The sequence below is a fragment of the Haematobia irritans genome, chromosome 2, assembly GCF_050003625.1.
Source record: "Haematobia irritans isolate KBUSLIRL chromosome 2, ASM5000362v1, whole genome shotgun sequence".
Classification (NCBI taxonomy): domain Eukaryota; kingdom Metazoa; phylum Arthropoda; class Insecta; order Diptera; family Muscidae; genus Haematobia; species Haematobia irritans.
This window is the reverse complement of record NC_134398.1, coordinates 226,519,381-226,542,774: the sequence shown is the minus strand read 5'-3', so window position 1 is coordinate 226,542,774 and position 23,394 is coordinate 226,519,381. Positions and strand designations below refer to the sequence as shown.

The 23,394-nt window shown below is 31.8% G+C and overlaps 1 protein-coding gene across 3 annotated transcripts in view; it reads left to right on the top strand.

The window, feature by feature from the left end:
* Rtnl1 (reticulon) overlaps positions 1–23,394 on the top strand; it is an 86,519-nt gene that overhangs the window by 2,536 nt on the left and 60,589 nt on the right. Inside the window, exon 1 of one of the 3 annotated variants that reach the window (XM_075297682.1) lies at positions 18,589–19,011. The exons of the other annotated variants lie outside the window; for them this stretch is intronic. Coding sequence (XP_075153797.1) covers positions 18,933–19,011 — 79 coding nt within the window. The 5' untranslated portion in view covers positions 18,589–18,932. Of the gene's footprint in view, positions 1–18,588; positions 19,012–23,394 lie in introns of those variants that run through there. 3 annotated transcript variants of the gene reach the window in all.

Below are 23,394 nucleotides of genomic sequence, written 5' to 3'. Positions count from 1 at the left end.
ATTTTATGACCTTGTGCTGAAAACCGGAAATATGAATAATGTTAATAATCTTTTCTGTATAGAGCCACAATACACTATGCGTAATTTCGCAAATTATATTTCTTAAAAAATGCCAGTATCATTGTCATGGGGGTCAGTGGTTTTTCTGTATTCATACATGTAAAGAAATTTCTTCGCAGGTACAGAAGAAAAATCTGCTACAACAGCAAAAAATCTGCTTTAAATTCTGATTTTTTTTTTCTAAAATTAATTATATTTTATTTCCTAAACTTTGTTTAGGCTAAATTTTCAAACCCAAACATTTTACAAATTTTTATTCAGTAGACTAAGAATTCCACAAACATAATTGCAGACAATGTCGGAACAAATCTACTTTAGCAAAAGTTGTTAAAAACAAACAATTTTTTTGAGTGTTGGAAAAGGGATTTTAAAGCGAAAATGTTAAGTAAAAAATTTGTCGGAAAAGCCTAGTTTTCGAGATATCGACATCTGAAAATCAGTATTTTCCTTTATTATTTTTGTTAATTCGGAAAACATTTTTTCATGAAATGAATGAAATTGCTTTTTTGCGTTTTTTGGTAAAACTGGTGAATTTAAAAGAGAAAATATTATGAATTTTTCTTTTCGGAAGAGCGTAGTTTTTTTTCGAGATACCTATCCTTGAAAACTGGCGTATAGGTCACTGGCCTTCAGCCGGGGTTTAACACGTTCTACTATGGACAGTGTCCAAAGTAGGCTAACGCGAACCCAAAGTGAAAAGGTGGCCGGCCTTCGGCCGGGGTTTAAGACTTTCTCCTACACACAAAAAATTTTTTTCTGGTTCAATCACGAAGTTAATTGATCCAATTAATTTTTTAATTGAAATGTCTTCAATCACAGAAATTATAGTATTAATTAAAAAATTAATTGAAGGTCAATTAAAAAATTAATTGATCCAACTAAAAAATTAATTGATCCAATTAAAAAATTAATTGATACTATTAATTTTTGTGATTGATTTTTGTTTCAATTAAAAAATTTGTTGAACCAATTAAATTTTTGATTTAATATTTTTTAAAACTCAATTAAAATTTTAATTGGAAAAATGTTCGTGAAATTTTTTTCTTTGTATGGACGGGAGCCACCACAAAGTTTTTCACCGGTGGATTATCCCACCTCGGTAATGCTGTTGACATTTCTAAGGGTTTCAAAGCTTCTCTAAGTGGTTTCACTGCAATGTGGAACGCCGTTCGGACTCGGCTATAAAAAGGAGGTCCCTTGTCATTGAGTTTAACATGGAATCGGGCAACACTCAGTGATAAGAGAGAAGTTTACCAATGTGGTATCACAATGGACTGAATAGTCTAAGTGAGCCTGAGACATCGGGCTGCCACCTAACCTAACCTAACCTTCTCCTATCGACAGTGTCCAAAGTGGGCTAACGCGAACCCAGGACCCTCCGGCTCCGTTTTATTCCAAATATATTACTTTTAGGATGATTATGTGCGATGGATACTAAATCCAAGATCATGGCTAATGACAACTCAGAAAATAGGTTTTTCTGACAAAAAGTGGTATATAACATTTTGTGTTTGTAATCGAAAAGACTATACGCTGACCAAAAATTGGACCAATCGGACCACTTGAACTAAAATAGATTTAAGCCGAAAAAAAATATCATAAAAAATTTAATTTAATTTGAAAACAAGTAAGGAAAGTCTAAAGTCGGGAGGGGCCGACTTTATTATACCCCGCACCACTTTGTAGATCTGAATTTTCGATACCATATCACATCCGTCAAATGTGTTGGGGGCTATATATAAAGGTTTGTCCCAAATACATACATTTAAATATCACTCGATCTGGACAGAATTTGATAGACTTCTACAAAATCTATAGACTCAAAATTTAAATCGGCTAAAGCACTAGGGTGGAACACAATGTTAGTAAAAAATATGGGAAACATTTAAATCTGAAGCAATTTTAAGGAAACTTCGCAAAAGTTTATTTATGATTTATCGCTCGATGTATATGTATTAGAAGTTTAGGAAAATTAGAGTAATTTTTACAACTTTTCGACTAAGCAGTGGCGATTTTACAAGGAAAATGTTGGTATTTTGACCATTTTTGTCGAAATCAGAAAAACATATATATGGGAGCTATATCTAAATCTGAACCGATTTCAACCAAATTTGGCACGCAGAGTTACAATGCTAATTCTACTCCCCGTGCAAAATTTCAACTAAATCGGAGCAAAAAATTGGCCTCTGTGGTCATATGAGTGTAAATCGGGCGAACGATATATATTGGAGCTATATCTAAATCTGAACCGATTTCAACCAAATTTGGCTTGCATAGCTACAATGCTAATTCTACGCCCTGTGCAAAATTTCAACCAAATTGGGGTAAAACTCTGGCTTCTGGGACCGTATTAGTCCATATCGGGCGATAGATATATACGGAACTATATCTAAATCTGAACCGATTTCAATAAAATTTGGCACACTTGACTATAGTACTAATTGTTCTTATTGTACAAAATTTTAGGCAAATTAGGGTAAAACTCTGGCTTCTGGGGTCATATAAGTCCATATCGGGCGAAATATATATATGGGAGCTATATCTAAATCTGAACCGATTTCTTTCAAAATCAATAGGGATCTATTCTGAGCCAAAACACATACTTGTGCAAAATTTCAAGTCGATTGGGCTAAAACTGCGACCTAGACTTTGATTACAAAAATGTGTTCACGGACAGACGGACATGGCTATATCGACTCAGGAGCCCACCCTTAGCATTTTGCCAAAGACACCATGTGTCTATCTCGTCTCCTTCTGGGTGTTGCAAACATATGCACTAACTTATAATACCCTGTTCCACAGTGTGGCGCAGGGTATAAAAACATTCAATTAAACATTTAATTGGTTCAACAAATTTTTGAATTGAAAAAAATTAAACACAAAAATTAATTATACAATTAATTTTTTAATTGGACCACTTGAACTAAAGTAGATTTAAGCCAAAAAAAAATATTAAAATTTTAATTGAATTTGAAAAAAAATATTCAATTAAACATTTAATTGGTTTAACAAATTTTTTAATTGAAATAAAAATCAATCACAAAAATTAATTGTACAATTAATTTTTTAATTGGAACAATTAAAATTTTTAATTGACTTTAGTGATTGATATTATCATTTCTGTGATTGAAGACATTTTAATTAAAAATTAATTGGATCAATTAATTTCGTGATTGAAGAAAAAAATATATTTTTTTCTGTGTGGGGTTAAGCCATGACATCTGATATGGCATCTAAGTTGGCGACAGTGCTGAAGGTCGACATTTACCCTGTAATCTTAGCATGTGACAAAAATAACAAATGCGATTTCGATTGGGGAAAAAGGTGCAACATTCTCAAAATTGATAACGAAATATGAAGGACACTGTCATTGCTTTTGGGTCCTGTATCTCTCACAATATTATGAATTAACAATAACTTTGGAATGACACTATCATTTGGGCGAAAATACATTGAGGGAAAAATTAGTGTAACACCAAGGCAACTTTTTTTGCGAAACGAAAACGCCCTTAAATATTTTTATGGATGGTAAAACACATTGCGTTTTAAAGTCTTACGGCTATTTTTATGCAGCTCCGTTAGGCTTCAACCGTCAGTTAACAAAAAGTAAAATTTTTATCAGTTAAGTTCGTAAGTGATATGTAAAGAACATAAAAAGGATTACATACACTTTCGTAGTATGATTTAAAAGTTGATTAGTTAACCTTGTTCTAAAGGATCTTCATGAAAATGGGTCTAAAACTCACTATAGTGAAAATACGTTCATTATAAGCGCGTACATACGACAACCATTATGGTATATTATAATGATTTCTCATTCTCCCCAAAAGGAAAAAACTCATTCCAGTTTTGTTCTTATCTTGGTTTTGATAAATAATTATATTTATTTTTGTGTTTTGTTCAGTTGCATTAATCCGTATGTTTATCGAATGTTATTTATTTGTCGAAAATGTTTGATATGCGCTTTTACGTTTTAATATATGTTCTACGATTACTCTCCGTCCCCTTAATTAGATATATTAGCAATATCTTATTGTATTACGAATCATTCGAAAATATTTTGAGATTCAGAGAGATGTATTTTGTAGAAAACTTGAGTACAAAGGAATAAATTTTGGCTTAAACATTTGACTAGCCCACCACATCTTTGTGTTTTAGTCTTGGGAAAGAGTAAAGCTTTATAAACTTGAATTCATTTGGTTCTTCATCTAGTACATGTCTTTCGTGTTTATTATTACTATTTTTTTTTGTTGGCAAAATTTTTTTTTATATATGTATACATTTTGTTCATTGTTTGAATATTGTTGCCGTGAATCATATTTTCCCATTTGTGTGATTGTTGCTTGGTTATAGCCCCCACCGTTTCACTTTTTGTCCAATATGACTCGCTTACGTTTTGAATAATGATGTCATACAATCAGCCGGCAAATGGCTAGAAATGAAACTATTTGTCTCTTATACCAATAAAAGGAATAATATCATATCTTTGCTATTTTATAAAGGCCAATAATACCAGCAGGCATGTTAGGTCACAATATTATTGATGCATTCGAAAAAACCGTCCACTCGAATAACGAATATGTACTTCCACTTCAATGCCATCGGTGGTAATTTCAGGTCATAGACATTGTAAACCTACTTTTGTCATCGAATTAATGTCATCGTCGCCGTGTAAATGGTGGTTTCCATTCCATGCAGAGAACTCTTTTTTCACTTTAACATGATTTGGTGAAATTCTCTTTTAATCGTTTCATAGAACACTAAAGCGCGTTAGTCACTCAGTTAGATATGAGTCATTTGTTGTATACTTCGCATGTGATTTCTTGATTTTTCCTCTATTTTGGGAAAGGTTTCACTTAATGATGGATCTTCTATTTTGTGTGTTTACTCAAATAAACCGCTAATACTAAAACCATAAATGGAGCAAAACAATTTGTTTACAATGAAATTCCTAATGTAGAGGTAAAATTTTCGTATTACTTAAATTTTGCAAATTTTTTATATTTGAAATAAAATCAATCAATTTTTACAAAATGTATTTGTTACTATTGAATGGCCGCCTTTTAACTTAGACGGGGATAGATTTTTGATTGTAATAATTTTCCTCATAATATTGTAGTTCGATTTAACATTTTAGCCAATGTCAAAAGTGGCTTATTAAATTTTTTTTTTAACAATTTTTAATATTGTTGTTGTTTTTGAGTTCAGCTTAAAACCATGCATTGACTAAACTACAAGTGTAGCTTAACCAACAGATGATAAGAATGTTTGTCAAATTTATTTTGGCAAAGCCCTATAGACTTCAAGATTGTTGGATGGACGCACGTTTCGGAATTATCGCATTACTCATCAGCATCCTCTACTTGCAGCAAAACTATCAACCAATTATCAGAATAAAAAAATAGGAAGCACGCTCAAAATAAACCCAGCCAACTGCACTCAAATCGATGATTTGACGGTGGCAAAGGAAAAGAGATATGTTTGTACGAATTTATTTCGGCATAAGCCGGCTATCATGGAAACCTTTTTTCGGAAGGTTCAAGTGTAGTTTACTTTTGGGTTTAGTGAACTGCCTGAATTTATTCTGATAATTGGTTGATAGTTTTGCTGTAAGTAGAGGATGCTGATGAGGAATGTGGTAATTCCGAAACGTGCGTCCATCCAATCATCTTGCAGTCTATAGGGCTTTGCCCAAATAAATTTGACAAACATTCTTTTCCTCTGTTGGTTAAGCTGCACTTGTAATTTAGTCAATGCATGGTTTTAAGCTGAAATCAAAAACAACAACAATGATTAAAGAACAAAAACCAACAATAACAAACCAAAACGAATTTTGAATATTATAAAATTTCTGATATTAATCTGCGATGATTTAATTCAACTTTAAAATCAGGAAAAGTTGATAGCGACTTTTCAACATGTTTAGTTAGTTAGTTGAAAATTCAATTCAATGCGCAAAGTTGAATAGATGGTGCACAGAAAAAAAAATTTGTTTCCAACCATGAAATTAATTGATCCAATTAAATTTTAATTGAAACTTCTTTAATCACAAAAATGATTGTATCAATCACCAACGTCAATTAAACAATTAATTGATCCAATCAAAAATTTAATTGATACTATAAATTTCTGTGATTAATTTTTGTTTCAATTAAAAGATTTGTTGAACCAATTAAATGTTTAATTGAAAATTTTTTAGAATTCTATTCAAATTTTAATTGGGAAAATGTTGGCGATATTTTTTGTGTGTGAAGCAAGCTCCAGTATAATTTTGCAAAGAGGCAAAATAATAAAAAATCTGCAATGACTGTTTACAGTAGAGGTGTGGGCGTGACACGAAATTCTCGTGACACGCGTGATTCACACGTGAATCACGTGAGTCGTGAAAAAAATCCAAAGCAAGTCTCGTGAATGTGCGTGAATGGGACTAAAATAAATATGTCGTGCGTGAGAAATAAAATCGGTTCGTGAATGTGCGTGAATCACGCTAACGAAAAAAAAGATTTAATTCATAAAATTTGTGATTGTTTTTTTTTTTTTTTTCAATAAAAAAATTTGTTGAATCAATTAAATTTTTAATTGAATATTTTTGAAAACTCAATTAAGACTTTAATTGGAAAAAAATTCATGAATTTTTTCCGTGTTTTCAACATGTTTAGTTAGTTAGTTGAAAATTCAATTCAATGCGCAAAATTGAAGAGATGGTGCACAGAAAAAAAAATTGTTTTCAATCATGAAATTAATTGATCCAATTAAATTTTAATTGAAACTTCTTCAATCACAAAAATGATTGTATCAATCACCAACGTCAATTAAACATTTAATTGATCCAATTAGAAATTTAATTGATACTATAATTTTCTGTGATTAGTTTTTGTTTCAATTAAAAAATTTGTTGAACCAATTAAATGTTTAATTGAATATTTTTTAGACTTCAATTAAAATTTTAATTGGGAAAATATTGGCGATATTTTTTTGTGTGAAGCAAGCTTCAGTGTAATTTTGCAAAACGCCAAAAAAAAATAAAAAATCTGCAATGACTGTTTACAGCATTTGTTCGACCTATAATGTCGACTCTGCAGCAATAAATCCAATTTTAGAAAAAGTCCGGCCAATAAAGTATTTTCCGTGATTTGATTCTATTATCGAAGTGGGCTATGAATGCTGTCCCTACGATTTGGATCCGTGCAACTCACTTTGGTTTCCAAACGTAAAAAAGTCTCTTACTTTGAACGAATATAAATAATCAATCACCATTGCCATATTTTTCAGATGCGTTCTGAAATTGGAGGAGGAAACTAATATTCTCTCCCTGTAAATCACTCGAATTCGAATCAATTTTGGAAGTTGATATCTCTCTCGAGATTTAAAGCAGTAGCTGTTCGAAAAAATCTATTTCCCATGAAAAAATCTAATTTTTCAGATCAGATTTTTTTTTGCCAGTGTAAAATTTAAAAAAAAAAAAAATACGTCTTCCGAAATCAAGAAGTCTTAAAAAAGTAATGGTCAATAGCATTTAAATGGAAATAAAGCCTTATAAGAAAGTAATATGAAAATGTAATGAATATCTTCATGTGCCTGTAGGTATGTATATAGTGTTAGGGTATAGCATTGTTCGTTCTATATGCTCCAGATATAATTGCTTTAAATTGTCATTTTGTTTTTCTTAGTTTTTTTTGCTTTCTTTTGTCATTGACATAAATTTAATCTCTTCATTTATTCGGTAGTGCAGCAAATAGCACCACTACATCTGTTATCTGTACCGCTGTCACCCCGTTTCTCCACATAGGTGTGGCAGGCAGGGTACACCCAACAGACATACATATGCATGTACATACACATGAGCATCAATTGCAAGGAGAAAAAAAAGAATGGGAAAAAATTTCCATTCCAATCATTGTCTATGGTTTTTCCATTTTGGATCATTCGACTAAATCAAAAAGTGTACAACCAACTCAAGAGGTTGTAAAGATGCTGGTTGAAGAGGAAAATGCAAAAGCGATCCCTTTGTGTTTTTTCCTTCGTTTGCATGTAAAGTAGGGTTGTCAACGTGACATAAAATTTTTGGTGACTGGGGAAAAGTCGCCGTGACTCCTAAGGGAGGTGAAACTAACCCAGACATTTGTCAACAGTTAGAGAATTTGCTGTCAGTAAAGAACTGTCTTCGTGAGTTTTATTCAAATTTCTTTAACGTGCACATCTCTCATGTGAGTTACAAAAATTGTAGTAAGTCATGGTCTTGATTCTCAAGAATTTTCATGAGTTACAATTTCTTGGCAAGTATGCGTAAAAGAGTTTTCCAGTTTGTTAGGGTATGCAAGTACAATTTTTGGTACTTATGAGCGTGCGTTAAGGTTGAATTACATACCACGCGTTAATGCAACAGTTCGGTTATATTACTTCAAAGAGAAAGAATGCACGGATTAACGCATGGTATGTAATTTAACCTTTAAATAAGTAAAAGGTTATTCGCCCGTGGGTACATCATATTTCAAATGGTGATTGTTTACGAATGTCGTGAGTTGACTTTAGTAAACAAACTATCATGAGCGGGCGTAAAATTGTATTCACGGGCACATCTCTAAAGACTACACACAAAGAATTTAATTTTGTCCAACATTTAGCAAAATGTATTGCTTGTACGAGCACTTTGCCTTACTCAAAGCAGATTGTGCGCTTGTACATGATGGTTTATCTTGATTGTCTTTAGATTCTGTTATTCAATTCATTTTGTGTTTTTGGAGGAATAGAATTGGCCGCTAATGCGGTACATTTTCTTTTTCTTTGTTCCTACAAATGCGTGTCATTGTCTAATAGGTGAATTTTATTGATTTCCTATAGATTAAAATAAAAATAACTTTGGAATTCAAGATTTTATATTTAATTAATTGTTGCTTTTAACTATAAAAATGTAGATTACTGGTTCTTATGTTAGGAACTTACAAATATATGGTCTTCAATCAGTAAATCGATTAAATCAATATTTAATTGTAATTGCTTCGCTTTCAATCTCAAAATGTCAATTTTCAAACTTAATTAATGCAATTAATTACATTTAGTTTACAGAAAATAGTTTCACGAAAATTTTTCCAATTAAAATCTTAATTGAGTTTTAAAAAATAATCAATTAAAAAATTAATTGATTCAACAAATTTTTTAATTGAAACAATAATCAATCACACAAATTAATAGTATCAATTAATTTTTTAATTGACTGTCAATTAATTTTTTTAATTGATACTATCATTTTCGTGATTGAAGACGTTTCAATTAAAAAAGTAATTGGATCAATTAATTTCGTGATCTTAATTGAGTTTTAAAAAATATTCAATTAAATATTTAATAATTGATTCAACAAATTTTTTAATTGAAACAAAAATCAATCACACAAATTAATAGTATCAATTAATTTTTTAATTGGATTAATTAATTTTTTAATTGGATCAATTAATTGAAATGCTATTGAATCAATTACTTCTTCAAATTTAATTAAAATGTTATTTGGAGGAATTGTGATAATATCCTTCTATGAACTACTGTGGGAAAAACAAGAATTTTCAATTTTATCTCGGGTCCTGTTCGAAGCTGAAACTTTTTATTAGCTTTGGTAAAAATTTGACGTAAATCGACGTGGGTATATTTCAGTGTTGCCAGGTTAGGGTGTTCCCCCAAATTTAGGGGGATTTTTGGGGTAAAAAAATATCTTAGACTTTATAAAGAGGATCAATTCTCAAGCAAATTCGGAACAATTCTGGCATGAATTATGAGAAAAAAATGAGGGAAGTCAACAAGAAGATCCTAAATACAAGCAAGTATGCAATAGCATTATTTTCGTTATCTTTTTTAAACGCTTCTGTTTAAAGGACATTTTTAATATTTGACACAATTAAAAACAATCATATTTTAACTTAGCAGCTAAAAGCATTTTAAGAGTAAGCCTGCTTTTGAAATTAATATACATATTGTATTATTACATCCAAAGAAAAACAAGTATATACGGCCGTAAGTTCGGCCAGGCCGAATCTTATGTACCCTCCACCATGGATTGCGTAGTAACTTCTACTAAAGGCTGTCATCCACAATCGAATTACTTGGGTTGCGATAACACTTGCCGATGGCAAGGTATCGTAAAACTTTTTAACACTGTCTTCTAAATTGTAAGTTAGCCCATACGGGGTATATATTAAACAATAAAAGGCCGATTAAATACGTATATAATCTAGTTTGACAAAATTTTCTATAGAAATAAAATTTTGACAAAATTTTCTATAGAAATGAAACCTTGACAAAATTTTCTACAGAAATAAAATTTTGACAAAATTTTCTATAGAAATAAAAATTTTGACAAAATTTTCTATAGAAATAAAAACTTGACAAAATTTTCTATAGAAATAAAATGTTGACAAAATTTTCTATGGAAGTAAAATGTTGACAAAATTTTCTATAGCAATACAATTTTGACAAAAATTTCTATAGAAATAAAATGTTGACAAAATTTTGTATAGAAATGAAATTTTGACAAAATTTTGTATAGAAATAAAATGTTGACAAAATTTTCTACAGAAATAAATTTTTTACAAAACTTTCTATAGAAATAAAATTTTGACAAACATTTCTATAGAAATAAACTTTTGACAAAACTTTCTATAGAAATGAAATTTTAACAAAATTTTCTATAGTAATAAAATTTGACAAAATTTTCTATGGAAATAAAGTTTTGGTAGATTACAAAATTTTCTATAGAAATAAAATTTTGACAAAATTTTCTATGGAAATAAAATTTTGACAAACATTTGTATAGAAATAAACTTTTGACAAAACTTTCTATAGAAATGAAATTTTGACAAAACTTTCTATAGTAATAAAATTTGACAAAATTTTCTATGGAAATAAAGTTTTGGTAGATTATTTTTGGCGATATGGACCAATTTTTGTGTAATAAGTCATCGGCTATATATAACTAAAGACCGATATGGACCAATTTTTACATGGCTGTTAGAGGCCATATATTGACAAAATGTACCAAATTTCAACCGTATCGGATGACTTTTGCTCCTCCAAGAGGTTCCGGACGTCAAATCTGGGGACGGTTTATATGGGAACTATATATAATTATGGACCGATATGGACCAATTTTTGCATGGTTGTTAGAGACCATATACTAACACCATGTACCAAATTTCAACTGGATCGGATGAATTTTGCTCTTCCAAGAGGCTCCGGAGGTCAAATCTGGGGATCGGTTTATATGGGGGCTATATATAATTATGGACCGATATGGACCAATTTTTGCATGGTTATTAGAGGCCGTAAACTAACATCAGGTACCAAATTTCAACCGGATCGGATGAATTTTGCCCCTCCAAGAGGCTCCGGAGGTCAAATCTGGGGATCGGTTTATATGGGGGCTATATATAATTATGGACCGATATGGACCAATTTTTGCATGGTTGTTAAAACCGTATACTAAGACCACGTACTAAATTTCAACCGGATCGGATGAATTTTGCTCCTCCAAGAGGCTCCGGTGGTCAAATCTGGGGATCGGTTTATATGGGAGCTATATATAATTATGGACCGATATGGACCAATTTTTGCATGGTTGTTAGAGGCCGTATACTAACATCAGGTACCAAATTTCAACCGGATCGGATGAATTTTGCCCCTCCAAGAGGCTCCGGAGGTCAAATCTGGGGATCGGTTTATATGGGGGCTATATATAATTATGGACCGATATGGACCAATTTTTGCATGGTTGTTAGAGACCGTATACTAAGACCACGTACCAAATTTCAACCGGATCGGATGAATTTTGCTGCTCCGGGAGGCTCCCCAAGCCAAATTTGGGGATCGGTTTATATGGGGGCTATACGTAAACTTGGTCCGATATGGCCCATTTTCAATACCATCCGACCTACATCAATAACAACTACTTGTGCCAAGTTTCAAGTCGATAGCTTGTTTCGTTCGGAAGTTAGCGTGATTTCCACAGACGGACGGACAGCCGGACAGACGGACGGACGGACAGACGGACAGACGGACGGACGGACGGACATGCTTAGATCGACTCAGAATTTCACCACGACCCAGAATATATATACTTCATGGGGTCTTAGAGCAATATTTCGATGTGTTACAAACGGAATGACAAAGTTAATATACCCCCATCCTATGGTGGAGGGTATAAAAATCTTCAGGGACGACATTTTAAACAAACGAAATTGTATTTGTTATAATGTATTTTCTTAAAGAGCAAATTTTATTTATTTAAGATTTGGGGGGGAAGAATCAAAAATCGCCTGGCAACTCTGGTATAATTTCACTTGTACAATGGACTAGTAAAAACTGTGACATGCTATAACGGATAGGGACTACAGTGAAACCTACCGCAAGTGGACACTCTCGGTCTACTAAATTTTTCCATATTTGGGTGGTGTCCACTTATGAGAGGTTGCTTTTAATGCGACATTATACGAAACGTCTCATGTAAATTGTCCATTTGCTAAAAGTGTCCGGCTTTCGGAGTGTTCAAGTTTAAAAGATTTCCCTGTATTTGGCATGGTTCGAGGATTAGGGAACGCCATTTATTTAGAAGAAAATAATAAAAGATTTTTCTTAAAAAAACAACGAATTCACCCACACTATTAGCTCTACCAACAATTATTTTAATTTTTAGGAATTTTTTTCAGTGTCTTAAATGTAAAGCTTTCCAATATAGTTCATCTCAGAGAAACTATTGCTCACATTTTCCATACATACTTTTCGTTTATATTTTCTTGACATTTATCACGAACTTGTAGTGTATTTTCGAAATAACTGTAAATTCTTCTTCTTCTTATAAGACAAATCAATTATTTTGGTTTTTTATTTAAGTGGTTCTATTAGAAGACATTCAAAGTTCCGATTCTGTGATTGAAAAACTTTTTTGTTTTACAAAATTTATTAGTTTTGTATTTCACGCGGGTTTATTTTGAACTGACCAAGTTTTTGAAACTTCACAGTAGTGCAACCATTTTCAATTACGTTCTAAAATATTTTCCAATGATCATTCGAGCCGTGGCCTAGATTTTGATTAGTATATTATACCATAATATACTACTAATATTGTGATGGTTGTAGCAAAAAAAAAAAAACATAATTTTATATGCATTCTATTTATTTAAAATAATTTTTTCTACGCTCTATTGCATTTTTTTAGATTGTTAGTTAATGATAAAACCAAAAACATTGAAAATTAAATACTTGTGTTAGTAATTTCGCTCACCTTAATTTGTGTATGTACTGGGAAAAATATTCAGTATATGTAAGTGGAGTACCAAAAAAGTAATAAAACCACCTATCTTGTAACATTTAAAGATATTTTCCGAGAATATCGGACAATTTTTTCGAATGGAATTGGGGTATTGTTTATATAGTGGCTGTACCAAAAAGTGTTCCTATATGACCCATCCAATCTGACCTACATCAATAACAACTACATGTGCCAAGATTAAAGCCCATAACATGTTTCGTTCGGAAGTTAGCGTGACACACGGACGGACATCACTGAATCGACTCCGAATTTCACCATGATCCAGAATATATATATACTTTATAGGGTCATAGAGGGTATAAGAACTAAATAGGAAGCTAGTTCCCCAAATTTTTTGCCCGAAATTATGCAAAAAGGGGTGGTCACGAATTATCGTCCTTTTCGCTTTAGAACGCATATTTAAGGATATATGGCCAAAATAAGTTTTTCATATGAAAATTTCATCAAAATTTTGATTTTTGGGGGGTGCTCACGAATTATTTAAGGAGATATGGCCAAAATAAGTTTTTCATATAAAAATTACAATTTTTCAAGGATTTTCATCAAAATTTTGATTTTTGAGGGTTGGTCACGAATTATCGTCCTTTTCGCTCTAGGACGCATATTTAAGGAAAATTTAGTCAACATTTTATTTTGCTTAAATTCTATAGAAATTTTTCTTATCAACAGAAAAATTTTCAAAATTTTCTTTTCTATAGGAAAATTTTATCTCTATAGAAAATTTTGTCAAAATGTTATCTCTATAAAAAATTTTGTCAAAATTGCATCTCTATAGAAAATATTGTCAAAAATTTATCTCTATAGAAAATTTTGTCAAAATTATATCTCTTTAGAAAATTTTGTCAAAATTTTATCTCTATAGAAAATTTTATCAAAATTTTATCTCCATGGAAAATTTTATCAATATTTTTTCTCCATAGATTATTTTGTCAAAATTTTATCTCTATAGAATATTTTGTCAAAATTTTATCTCTATGGAAAATTTTGTCAAAATTTTATCTCTATAGAAAATTTTGTCAAAATGTTATCTCTATAGAAAATTTTGTCAAAATTTTATCTCTATAGAAAATTTTGTCAAAATTTTATCTCCGTAGAAAATTTTGTCAAAATTTTATCTCCGTAGAAAATTTTGTCAAAATTTTATCTCCGTAGAAAATGTTGTCAAAATTTTATCTCTATAGAAAATTTTGTCAAAATTTTATCTCTATAGAAAATTTTGTCAAAATTTTATCTCTATAGAAAATTTTGTCAAAATTTTATTTCTAGAGGAAATTTGTAAAGTACCTCTTGTTGGAGAAGAATATTTTGCAAGATCTACCAAAACATCACGAAACATCTACCAATCTACGAAACAGCATAAGCGTAGGAAGGCCTCTGGGGAGGAGGCTTAGACCCCCCCAGAAAAATTTTAGCCCCCCCCCCAGAATTTGAAAACCTATTTACGATTTTACATTTCTATAAAAATTAAACAAGTAAAGGGTGATTTGTTAAGAGCTTGATAACTTTTTAAAAAAAAAAACGCATAAAATTTGCAAAATCTCATCGGTTCTTTATTTGAAACGTTAGATTGGTCCATGACATTTACTTTTTGAAGATAATTTCATTTAAATGTTGACCGCGGCTGCGTCTTAGGTGGTCCATTCGGAAAGTCCAATTTTGGGCAACTTTTTCGAGCATTTCGGCCGGAATAGCCCGAATTTCTTCGGAAATGTTGTCTTCCAAAGCTGGAATAGTTGCTGGCTTATTTCTGTAGACTTTAGACTTGACGTAGCCCCACAAAAAATAGTCTAAAGGCGTCAAATCGCATGATCTTGGTGGCCAACTTACCGGTCCATTTCTTGAGATGAATTGTTCTCCGAAGTTTTCCCTCAAAATGGCCATAGAATCGCGAGCTGTGTGGCATGTAGCGCCATCTTGTTGAAACCACATGTCAACCAAGTTCAGTTCTTCCATTTTTGGCAACAAAAAGTTTGTTAGCATCGAACGATAGCGATCGCCATTCACCGTAACGTTGCGTCCAACAGCATCTTTGAAAAAATACGGTCCAATGATTCCACCAGCGTACAAACCACACCAAACAGTGCATTTTTCGGGATGCATGGGCAGTTCTTGAACGGCTTCTGGTTGCTCTTCACTCCAAATGCGGCAATTTTGCTTATTTACGTAGCCATTCAACCAGAAATGAGCCTCATCGCTGAACAAAATTTGTCGATAAAAAAGCGGATTTTCTGCCACTGATTTTGGTAATAAAATTCAATGATTTGCAAGCGTTGCTCGTTAGTTAGTCTATTCATGATGAAATGTCAAAGCATACTGAGCATCTTTCTCTTTGACACCATGTCTGAAATCCCACGTGATCTGTCAAATACTAATGCATGAAAATCCTAACCTCAAAAGAATCACCCTTTATATACTCGTACAACGCACAAAGTTCCACTAAAGACTTTCATGCACAATCGAATTACTTGGGTTGTGGTAGAAGTCTGATATTTATGAAATTTAGCTGTGGTTGAACTTATGATTTAGTTGAACTTATGATTTAGTATGATTTAGTTGAAAAAATAGTAATTGATATTAAAACTATTCTTTCATAAATTAATATCTTAATAATGCTGCAAAAAAGCGTCGCCAAAAATGTTCTTTTTGGGTCTGGAAGTGGTACAAAATTGGCGGAGAAGCGATGAATGTAATATGAACTTGTCATAGAACGAATGTCCACCGTTTCAACAGCCGTTGCAATGAATTTGCATCACTTCTTAAGGTGTGATCCGAATTCAGTGTTTTGAATGTGAATTAAAAATTTTGTGATATTTTCCCAAATAAATAATTTTTGAAACGTTTTCCCTCGAATATTTTCAAATATTATCGATTTTTCTATAATGGATTTAGCATTTTTGTGGCAAAATTAGAATAATTTGTACCATTTTATGTATTCTTCTTTTTTAAACTATTTGAAAAAAGAAAACAAAAAATTACGCATTAAAATATAAAAAAATTAAGTAAAAAAACTTCCTGTGTAGTTAAAACAGTTAACTTCTTTGTGAAGACATTTTTGGAAGTGCTTTTAAAGTTGTGCCTTTAGAACAACTCCCAATTTTTTGCTGGGAAAAGTGTGGAACTGGTACCGGACTAGTCCCTGGTGTGTATGGACCAGTCCCAGTTCTGATCAAAACGTATTGAGGGGACCGTCCACTTTAACATGGGTTTGTCATTGACGGAGTAAACTTACATTTTAGGACGCGTCTTGGACTCATCCCAAAGGACACGTCCTGGGACAATTTAGCAGGAGCAACCCATAAACAGGTCCTCAGGAACCGGTCTCGGACAAACTCTTCGAAATCTCTTTCAATTTGGGCTCCTAATCGAACCCGAAATGAAAAAAAAAACTTTTGAAATATGTCGAACAAAAGGTTATTATGATAATTTTATTTCACTAAATGTGAAAATTGCAACTAACCGGAGCACAGGTACCAGTTCTGTGATAGGTCCGTCAGTGGCAATTTGCACCAATTTCCCGTAGGGTACTTTTAGTTGCTTTATTATAAATTGATTGTCGAGTTATTTTGATGTCTATTTTGTTATTCAATTGTATGAAATAAAACATTAGTTGAACCTATAAGTTCAGTCTATAAAGTTTTAGCTAGGGAGGCTATAGCCCCCCCAAGGAAATTTGTCTAGGTACGCTAATGCCAAACAGTAAAAAAAATCAATTTTTTCGTAGAATTCTACCAACTATGGCAACCATGGTGTGAACACAAAAAATAAATTGTCTTTGGGTTGAAGGATTTTGACCTTCATTTGAATATTTCGATATACAAATTTATTGCTCCATATACTAAAAATTTTTATTAGATGTCATATTGCCGTTTCTTTGAGATATCGTATTTTTAAATGACCAGATATTTTCTAAAATATTGTTTCATCATCCCACTGTCTAAGAAACGAGTCTAACAAAGTCATATGGAATTGACACGAAATATTCCATTGCATCACTATGATGATTTGTTTACATTATTCATTTCTCTCCACAAACATTCTAGGAGACGATGATGATGCACACTGAAAAAACAGTGAACCCACCAGGAAAGATAACTTTCGATTAATTTTAGAAAATTTTGAATTTTTTTAGAAAATTTTAACTAAACAGTATTACAAGCGCTGGCATCACTCCGATATGGTAAAAATAAGTAAATAGTTTTCAACAAATTCAAGAAAATTTATTAGACATAACTAAGTTTTTGCACTTGTTAAAGAAAATTTTGTAGTTTTAAGAGAAATCTTGGAGTTCAAAATTGCAAGAATGTCTTTAGTGCCATACGAAGTTCATGATGGACACATTTTTGGTAAAATTTACAAATTTAAAGAAATAATGAACTATTTTGTGAGAAATACGAAATTAGGAAACCTTTATGCTTTATTTTTGTATAATTTTTTCCTGTGTTTTAGTTCATTTAACTAACGTACGCAAAAAATTATTTGAGTAAAGTAAACTTTTTCCAAACATAATGATTCTATGAACTAATATAAAGTTAAATTGGCTTTAGTGAAATAGAGAGTTCACTTTTTTTTGAGTGCAGGGTTATGTTATGCAGCAACAGTGTTTTTTCGCTTTAAGCTTTTAATTGAAATCCGGATATTTTTATGGACCACACCTTAAGGCGCATGCTCGTCAAAAACGAAAAAAAAACTGAGAATAGGAAAACTACCCTAAAAACCGAAAAAATATCCACATAAATAGAACGTAATAGAAAAAATAAGAAAACCCAAAGCAAAACCCAAAATATTTTTGAAAAACATTGTGGACCGACATTTAACGTGACTTGGGAAATATTTGAAAATTTATGAGAGAATTTTCCATTGACTATTTCCTTTTTCGTTAAAGTACTCAAAACCGCCAATAAGTCTCCACACATTGTACATTACACTCTTTTAATGCAGATCTAAGCTTTGCGCATTTTCCTACATTATTTCTTATTGGGGATGGTCCTCACCGGGAGAGGGTCAATTCAAACACTATATAGTCTTCCTTGTCTAACAATCGCTAAATTGAATCGCAATTACGAAAGGACTTGGTCTATACCTAAAGGTTTTTTTTTGTAGTTTTGCAAAATACGTACAATTGTATCGCCGAGCACTGAATGGAGATTATTTCAGTTACAATTTGAGCTATTACCGTGCGATACACAATCACCAATACCCCGTGTTTTCTCACGAAACTGTCGTTGTGTAATTTTTGCAATTGTTTTAAATTGTTCAGAAAACAAAAAAAAAGTAATTAGTGGATGTGAAAAATATATATTTTTTTTTGCTATATAGGAATAGAATAAATATAATTCATAGAATTATTGAATATATTTGATACAAAAGAAGAAGAAAGAAAAAAAGAGTATCAGCAGCCTATATATATGAATTGAATCGTCTTCGGCATAAACGACGAGAACATCAAAGAAGTCTAAGTAAAAATTCCAAGAATCAAAAAAAAAAAGTTTCAAAAACAACAAATTTTTAATACTATTATCTAAGTTTTTATAAAACCTATAAATTTTAATACAACAACAATATGGTGGATACATTCGAAGAACCAGCACAAAACGGTGTTTACAAGAAACGTCCTTTCATGTGTTCCTTATTAGATCCCAGTAAGTGTTTTTAAAAAAATCCCTTAATTATTTATCGACTAATAATGTATCAATACTCCAACTAACCCCCTTTCCTAACCCTAGATTGAATGCAAAACCAAAAAAAAAATAAAACTATTAGATCAATTGCAATCAATAAAACTTAATTAACATTTTAATATTGATGCAATTTCTATATATGTATGTATGTGTGAAAAGAAAATTACATTGGTGTTGGTTGGTCATATTGCAAAAAGAGTATTATTGGTTTATAACTCCTTGGGGATAAAGAGTAACCCAACCGTACTGCATGATGTTAATTATATCGGAAATGAGTGAATGTATTTTAATCAAATGGTTTTTTTATCACTGGTGATTGCAAACAACGCCTTAATTTTTTCGTTGACCCAAATTTTTCTAGTCGGCGACAATTTAAATTAAAGGATATGCGAATTGATATTTGACTTTTTGAAAAATCCATTCAATTTTCTCCAATAATAAAATTAAGATTTATATTTAATTACTTTAGGATAAGATTAAATAAATATAAGATTAAGATTTATATTAAATTACTTTAGGATAAGAGTAAATACATTATGATGCTATTGATCCATGGTACAATAATGATAACGGCTTGGCAAATTTTTTTTACTTAGTTTGGATGCCGTATATAATTTAAATTTTACAAAATAATTATCAAAACTAAGGGATACCAACGTCGGAATTGGACTTTTGATGTTTTTTAAATCGGTTCAATCAATTAACATAATCGATCTTTAATTTGGGTGAGAATCGCCAATGATGACCGAAATCAATTAATTTTACCACAATAATTGTAAAAGTCAAATTTGAATAGATAGGACAATCCTCTTTGATATTAAGAATATATCAAAAAGTCAAAAGCCGAATTTTCAATAGTCACAAAAGTCAATTGTCTACTTTTCCAAATTTCGAAAAATCTCCAAAATCGATATTTTGGTTATCATTAAAATTCCTAGTCAAAAACAATTTTGCAGTGTCTGTAATTGAAAATCGACGAATTTACTTTTTGCAATAAAAGTGGAAGTCGATTTTTGGTCAAAAAAGTCGAAGTCGATTTTTTTTGTTATTTCAAATTCAACAAATCCATTTTTTATATTTTTAAAATCGACCCAAATCTAATTTTGATTTTGACTTTTTATGAAAAAGTCAAAAAGCCGTCTTTGGATTAAAAAGGGGAATATGAGAGGTACCCATGTACGATATAGGGTGCATATAAATGTGTAAAATTATTTAGTTTAGGTTAGGTTAGGTTAAAGGGTGATACGGTCAAAATTTGGTCAAGGGAAAACGCGTGTAAATCGGTGAAATCGTTTATTTAAAAAATCAAATTAAATTTCTTTTTCAAGTTCAATTAGTATAAAATTCAGGAAAAATATTCAGTTAGGCTTTCGCTTTTCCAAATCCGAATTGCCGGGCCTCACGCTTGACACCTGCCATCAGATTTTTTACAGCCACCTTGTCCACCTTCTTCGCTGCAGAAAGCCAGTTTGCCTTGAACTGCTGCTCGTCCTTAGCAGTTTTTTTGGTCTTCTTTAGGTTCCGCTTGACAATAGCCCAGTATTTCTCAATTGGGCGGAGCTCTGGCGTGTTGGGAGGGTTCTTGTCCTTGGGAACCACCTGCACGTTTTTGGCGGCGTACCACTCCATGGCCTTTTTACCGTAATGGCAAGATGCCAAATCCGGCTAAAACAGTACGGAACAACCGTGTTTCTTCAGGAAAGGTAGCAGACGTTTATTCAAACACTCTTTCACGTAAATTTCTTGGTTGACAGTCCCGGAAGCTATGAAAATGCTGCTTTTCAAGCCACAGGTACAGATGGCTTGCCAAACCAGATATTTCTTTGCGAACTTTGACAGTTTTATGTGCTTGAAAATATCTGCTACCTTTCCCCTTCCTTTTGCCGTATAAAACTCCTGTCCCGGAAGCTGCTTGTAGTCGGCTTTGACGTAGGTTTCGTCGTCCATTACCACGCAGTCAATCTTCGTCAGCATCGTCGTGTACAGCCTCCGGGATCACGCTTTGGCCGTCGTATTTTGTTTATCATCGCGATTTGGAGTCACTACCTTCTTGTAAGTCGATAGTCCGGCTCGTTTTTTGGCTCGATGCACGGTTGTAGACGATACACCCAGCTTATTTGCGGCATCTCGGAGAGAGAGGTTAGGGTTTCGCTTGAAACTACCGGCAACTCTCTTTGTCGTCTCAGCGGCTTCCGGTTTTCGATTTCCCCCCGATCCAGACTTCCTGGCTGTCGACAAACGTTCCCCAAACACTTTAATTACATTTGTAACGGTTGATTTGGCAACTTTTAGCGATTTTGCCAGCTTTGCGTGCGAGTAGCTCGGATTTTCGCGATGCGCGAGCAAAATTTTGATACGCTGCTCTTCTTGCTTGGACGGCATTTTGACAACTGAAGAGTGAATTCCAAAATCAAAATAGGAGCAACATTCTACACACACACACCTTCAAAATGAGGGGTGTTCAGGTTTTTTAAATGCAAAATTGAAAGAAATACGTCAAGTTTATATTGACCAAATTTTGACCGTATCACCCTTTAGTGGTAGCCCAATATTTCAGGCTCATTTAGACCATTCAGTCCATTGTGATACCACAATGGTGAACTTCTCTTTTATCACTGAGTGCTGCCCGATTCTATGTTTAACTCAATGACAAGGGACCAACTTTTTATAGGCGAGTCCGAACGGTGTTCCACATTACGATGAAACCACCAAGGGAGCCTTTGAAACACTAAGAACGCACAAAAAATTTTTTTCTGATTCAATCACGAAATTAATTGATCCAAAGTTAAATTCAATTAAAAAAATAATTGAAGGTCAATTAAAAAATTAATTGATCCAATTAAAAAATTAATTGATACTATTAATTTTTGTGATTGATTTTTGTTTCAATTAAAAAATTTGTTGATTCAATTAAATTTTTAATTGAATATTTTTTAAAACTCAATTAAAATTTTAATTGGAAAAATTTTCTTGAAATGTTTTTCTGTGAAATGTCAACAGCATTACGAAGAGGGGATAATCCACCACTGAAAAATTTTTTGGTGTTCGGTCGAAACTGGGGTTGAACCCACGACCCTATGAATGCAAGGCGGACATGATAACCATTACAGCCCATTGCCCAGCCTAACAACTTTTAAAGGGTTAGAAAGTAGATTTTTTCAAACTTTGAAGCAGTGGAAAATTCGATTTTTCCAATATCAAAAAGTCGAATTATAGACTTTTAAAAATTTTCCAAAAAAAAAAAATTTAAAATTTAGAAAGTCGAATTTTTCAAATTTTGAAATATTGAAAATCTGACAATTTAGCTCTTGACACATTTCCTATGGGGTAAGCAAGATGATTTCCATTTAATAATAATTTTTTAAGTGTTTTATAACATTAAAACATTTCATTCGTTAAAAAGTCTGATTGATAATTTCCAGAAGTTCTCATTTAAATGCTTGCATACTTTCAGGCGGTCCCAGTACTGCTACGTTCCCAACATGGTCTTGGGAACATATCCATAATTTTATTATACAGACTTTTTTTGTTTTCAATCACGAAATTAATTCATATAATTAATTTTTAATTGAAAATTTTTCAATCACAGATATGATAGTATCAATCAACAATGTCAATTAAAAAAATTAATTGATCCAATTAAAAATTTAATTGATACTATTAATTTCTGTGATTGATTTTCGTTTCAATTAAAAAATTTGCTGAAACAATTAAATATTAAATTGAATGTTTTTTAGAATTCAATTAAAATTTTAATTGGAAAAATTTTGGTGATATTTTTTTGTGTGTAGACGTTACACAACAAGAATATTTTTTGGGATACAGTTCATAGTCCCTGTAAAAGAAGTATTATGAAAGTGAATTTTGTGCATACATAATATTTCTTAATAATTAAAAAAAAAATCATTACATTCATGGATTTATTTATTTTTAATTGTTTAAGCTGTATTACCTTTAATGCAAAACTTTAAAATATTAATTGATGGAGTTTTCTTACATTTATTATAATTTATATTACTTTAACGGAAGGAAGAATATTTCAAGATGATAAAAAATAAATAAACTTATTTTTTGTTTATAAAAATCTCTTAACATTAAGGGCAATCTGGTATAAATTAATTGTAGGTTACCCAATCAGTATTATCAACACAATATTTAGTCATTATATTACTTGCAATTAACATCATGTATTATGGTTGGATCACCTTGTATGAAATGAATTAAAGCAATTTTGTATTTAAAGGGACGATTTATATATGTATGTAGAATAAAAAAAAGATTAAAACAAATGTAACATGGTATTGGTTAGTCATATTAAGGACCATTATTATTGCTTTATATCTT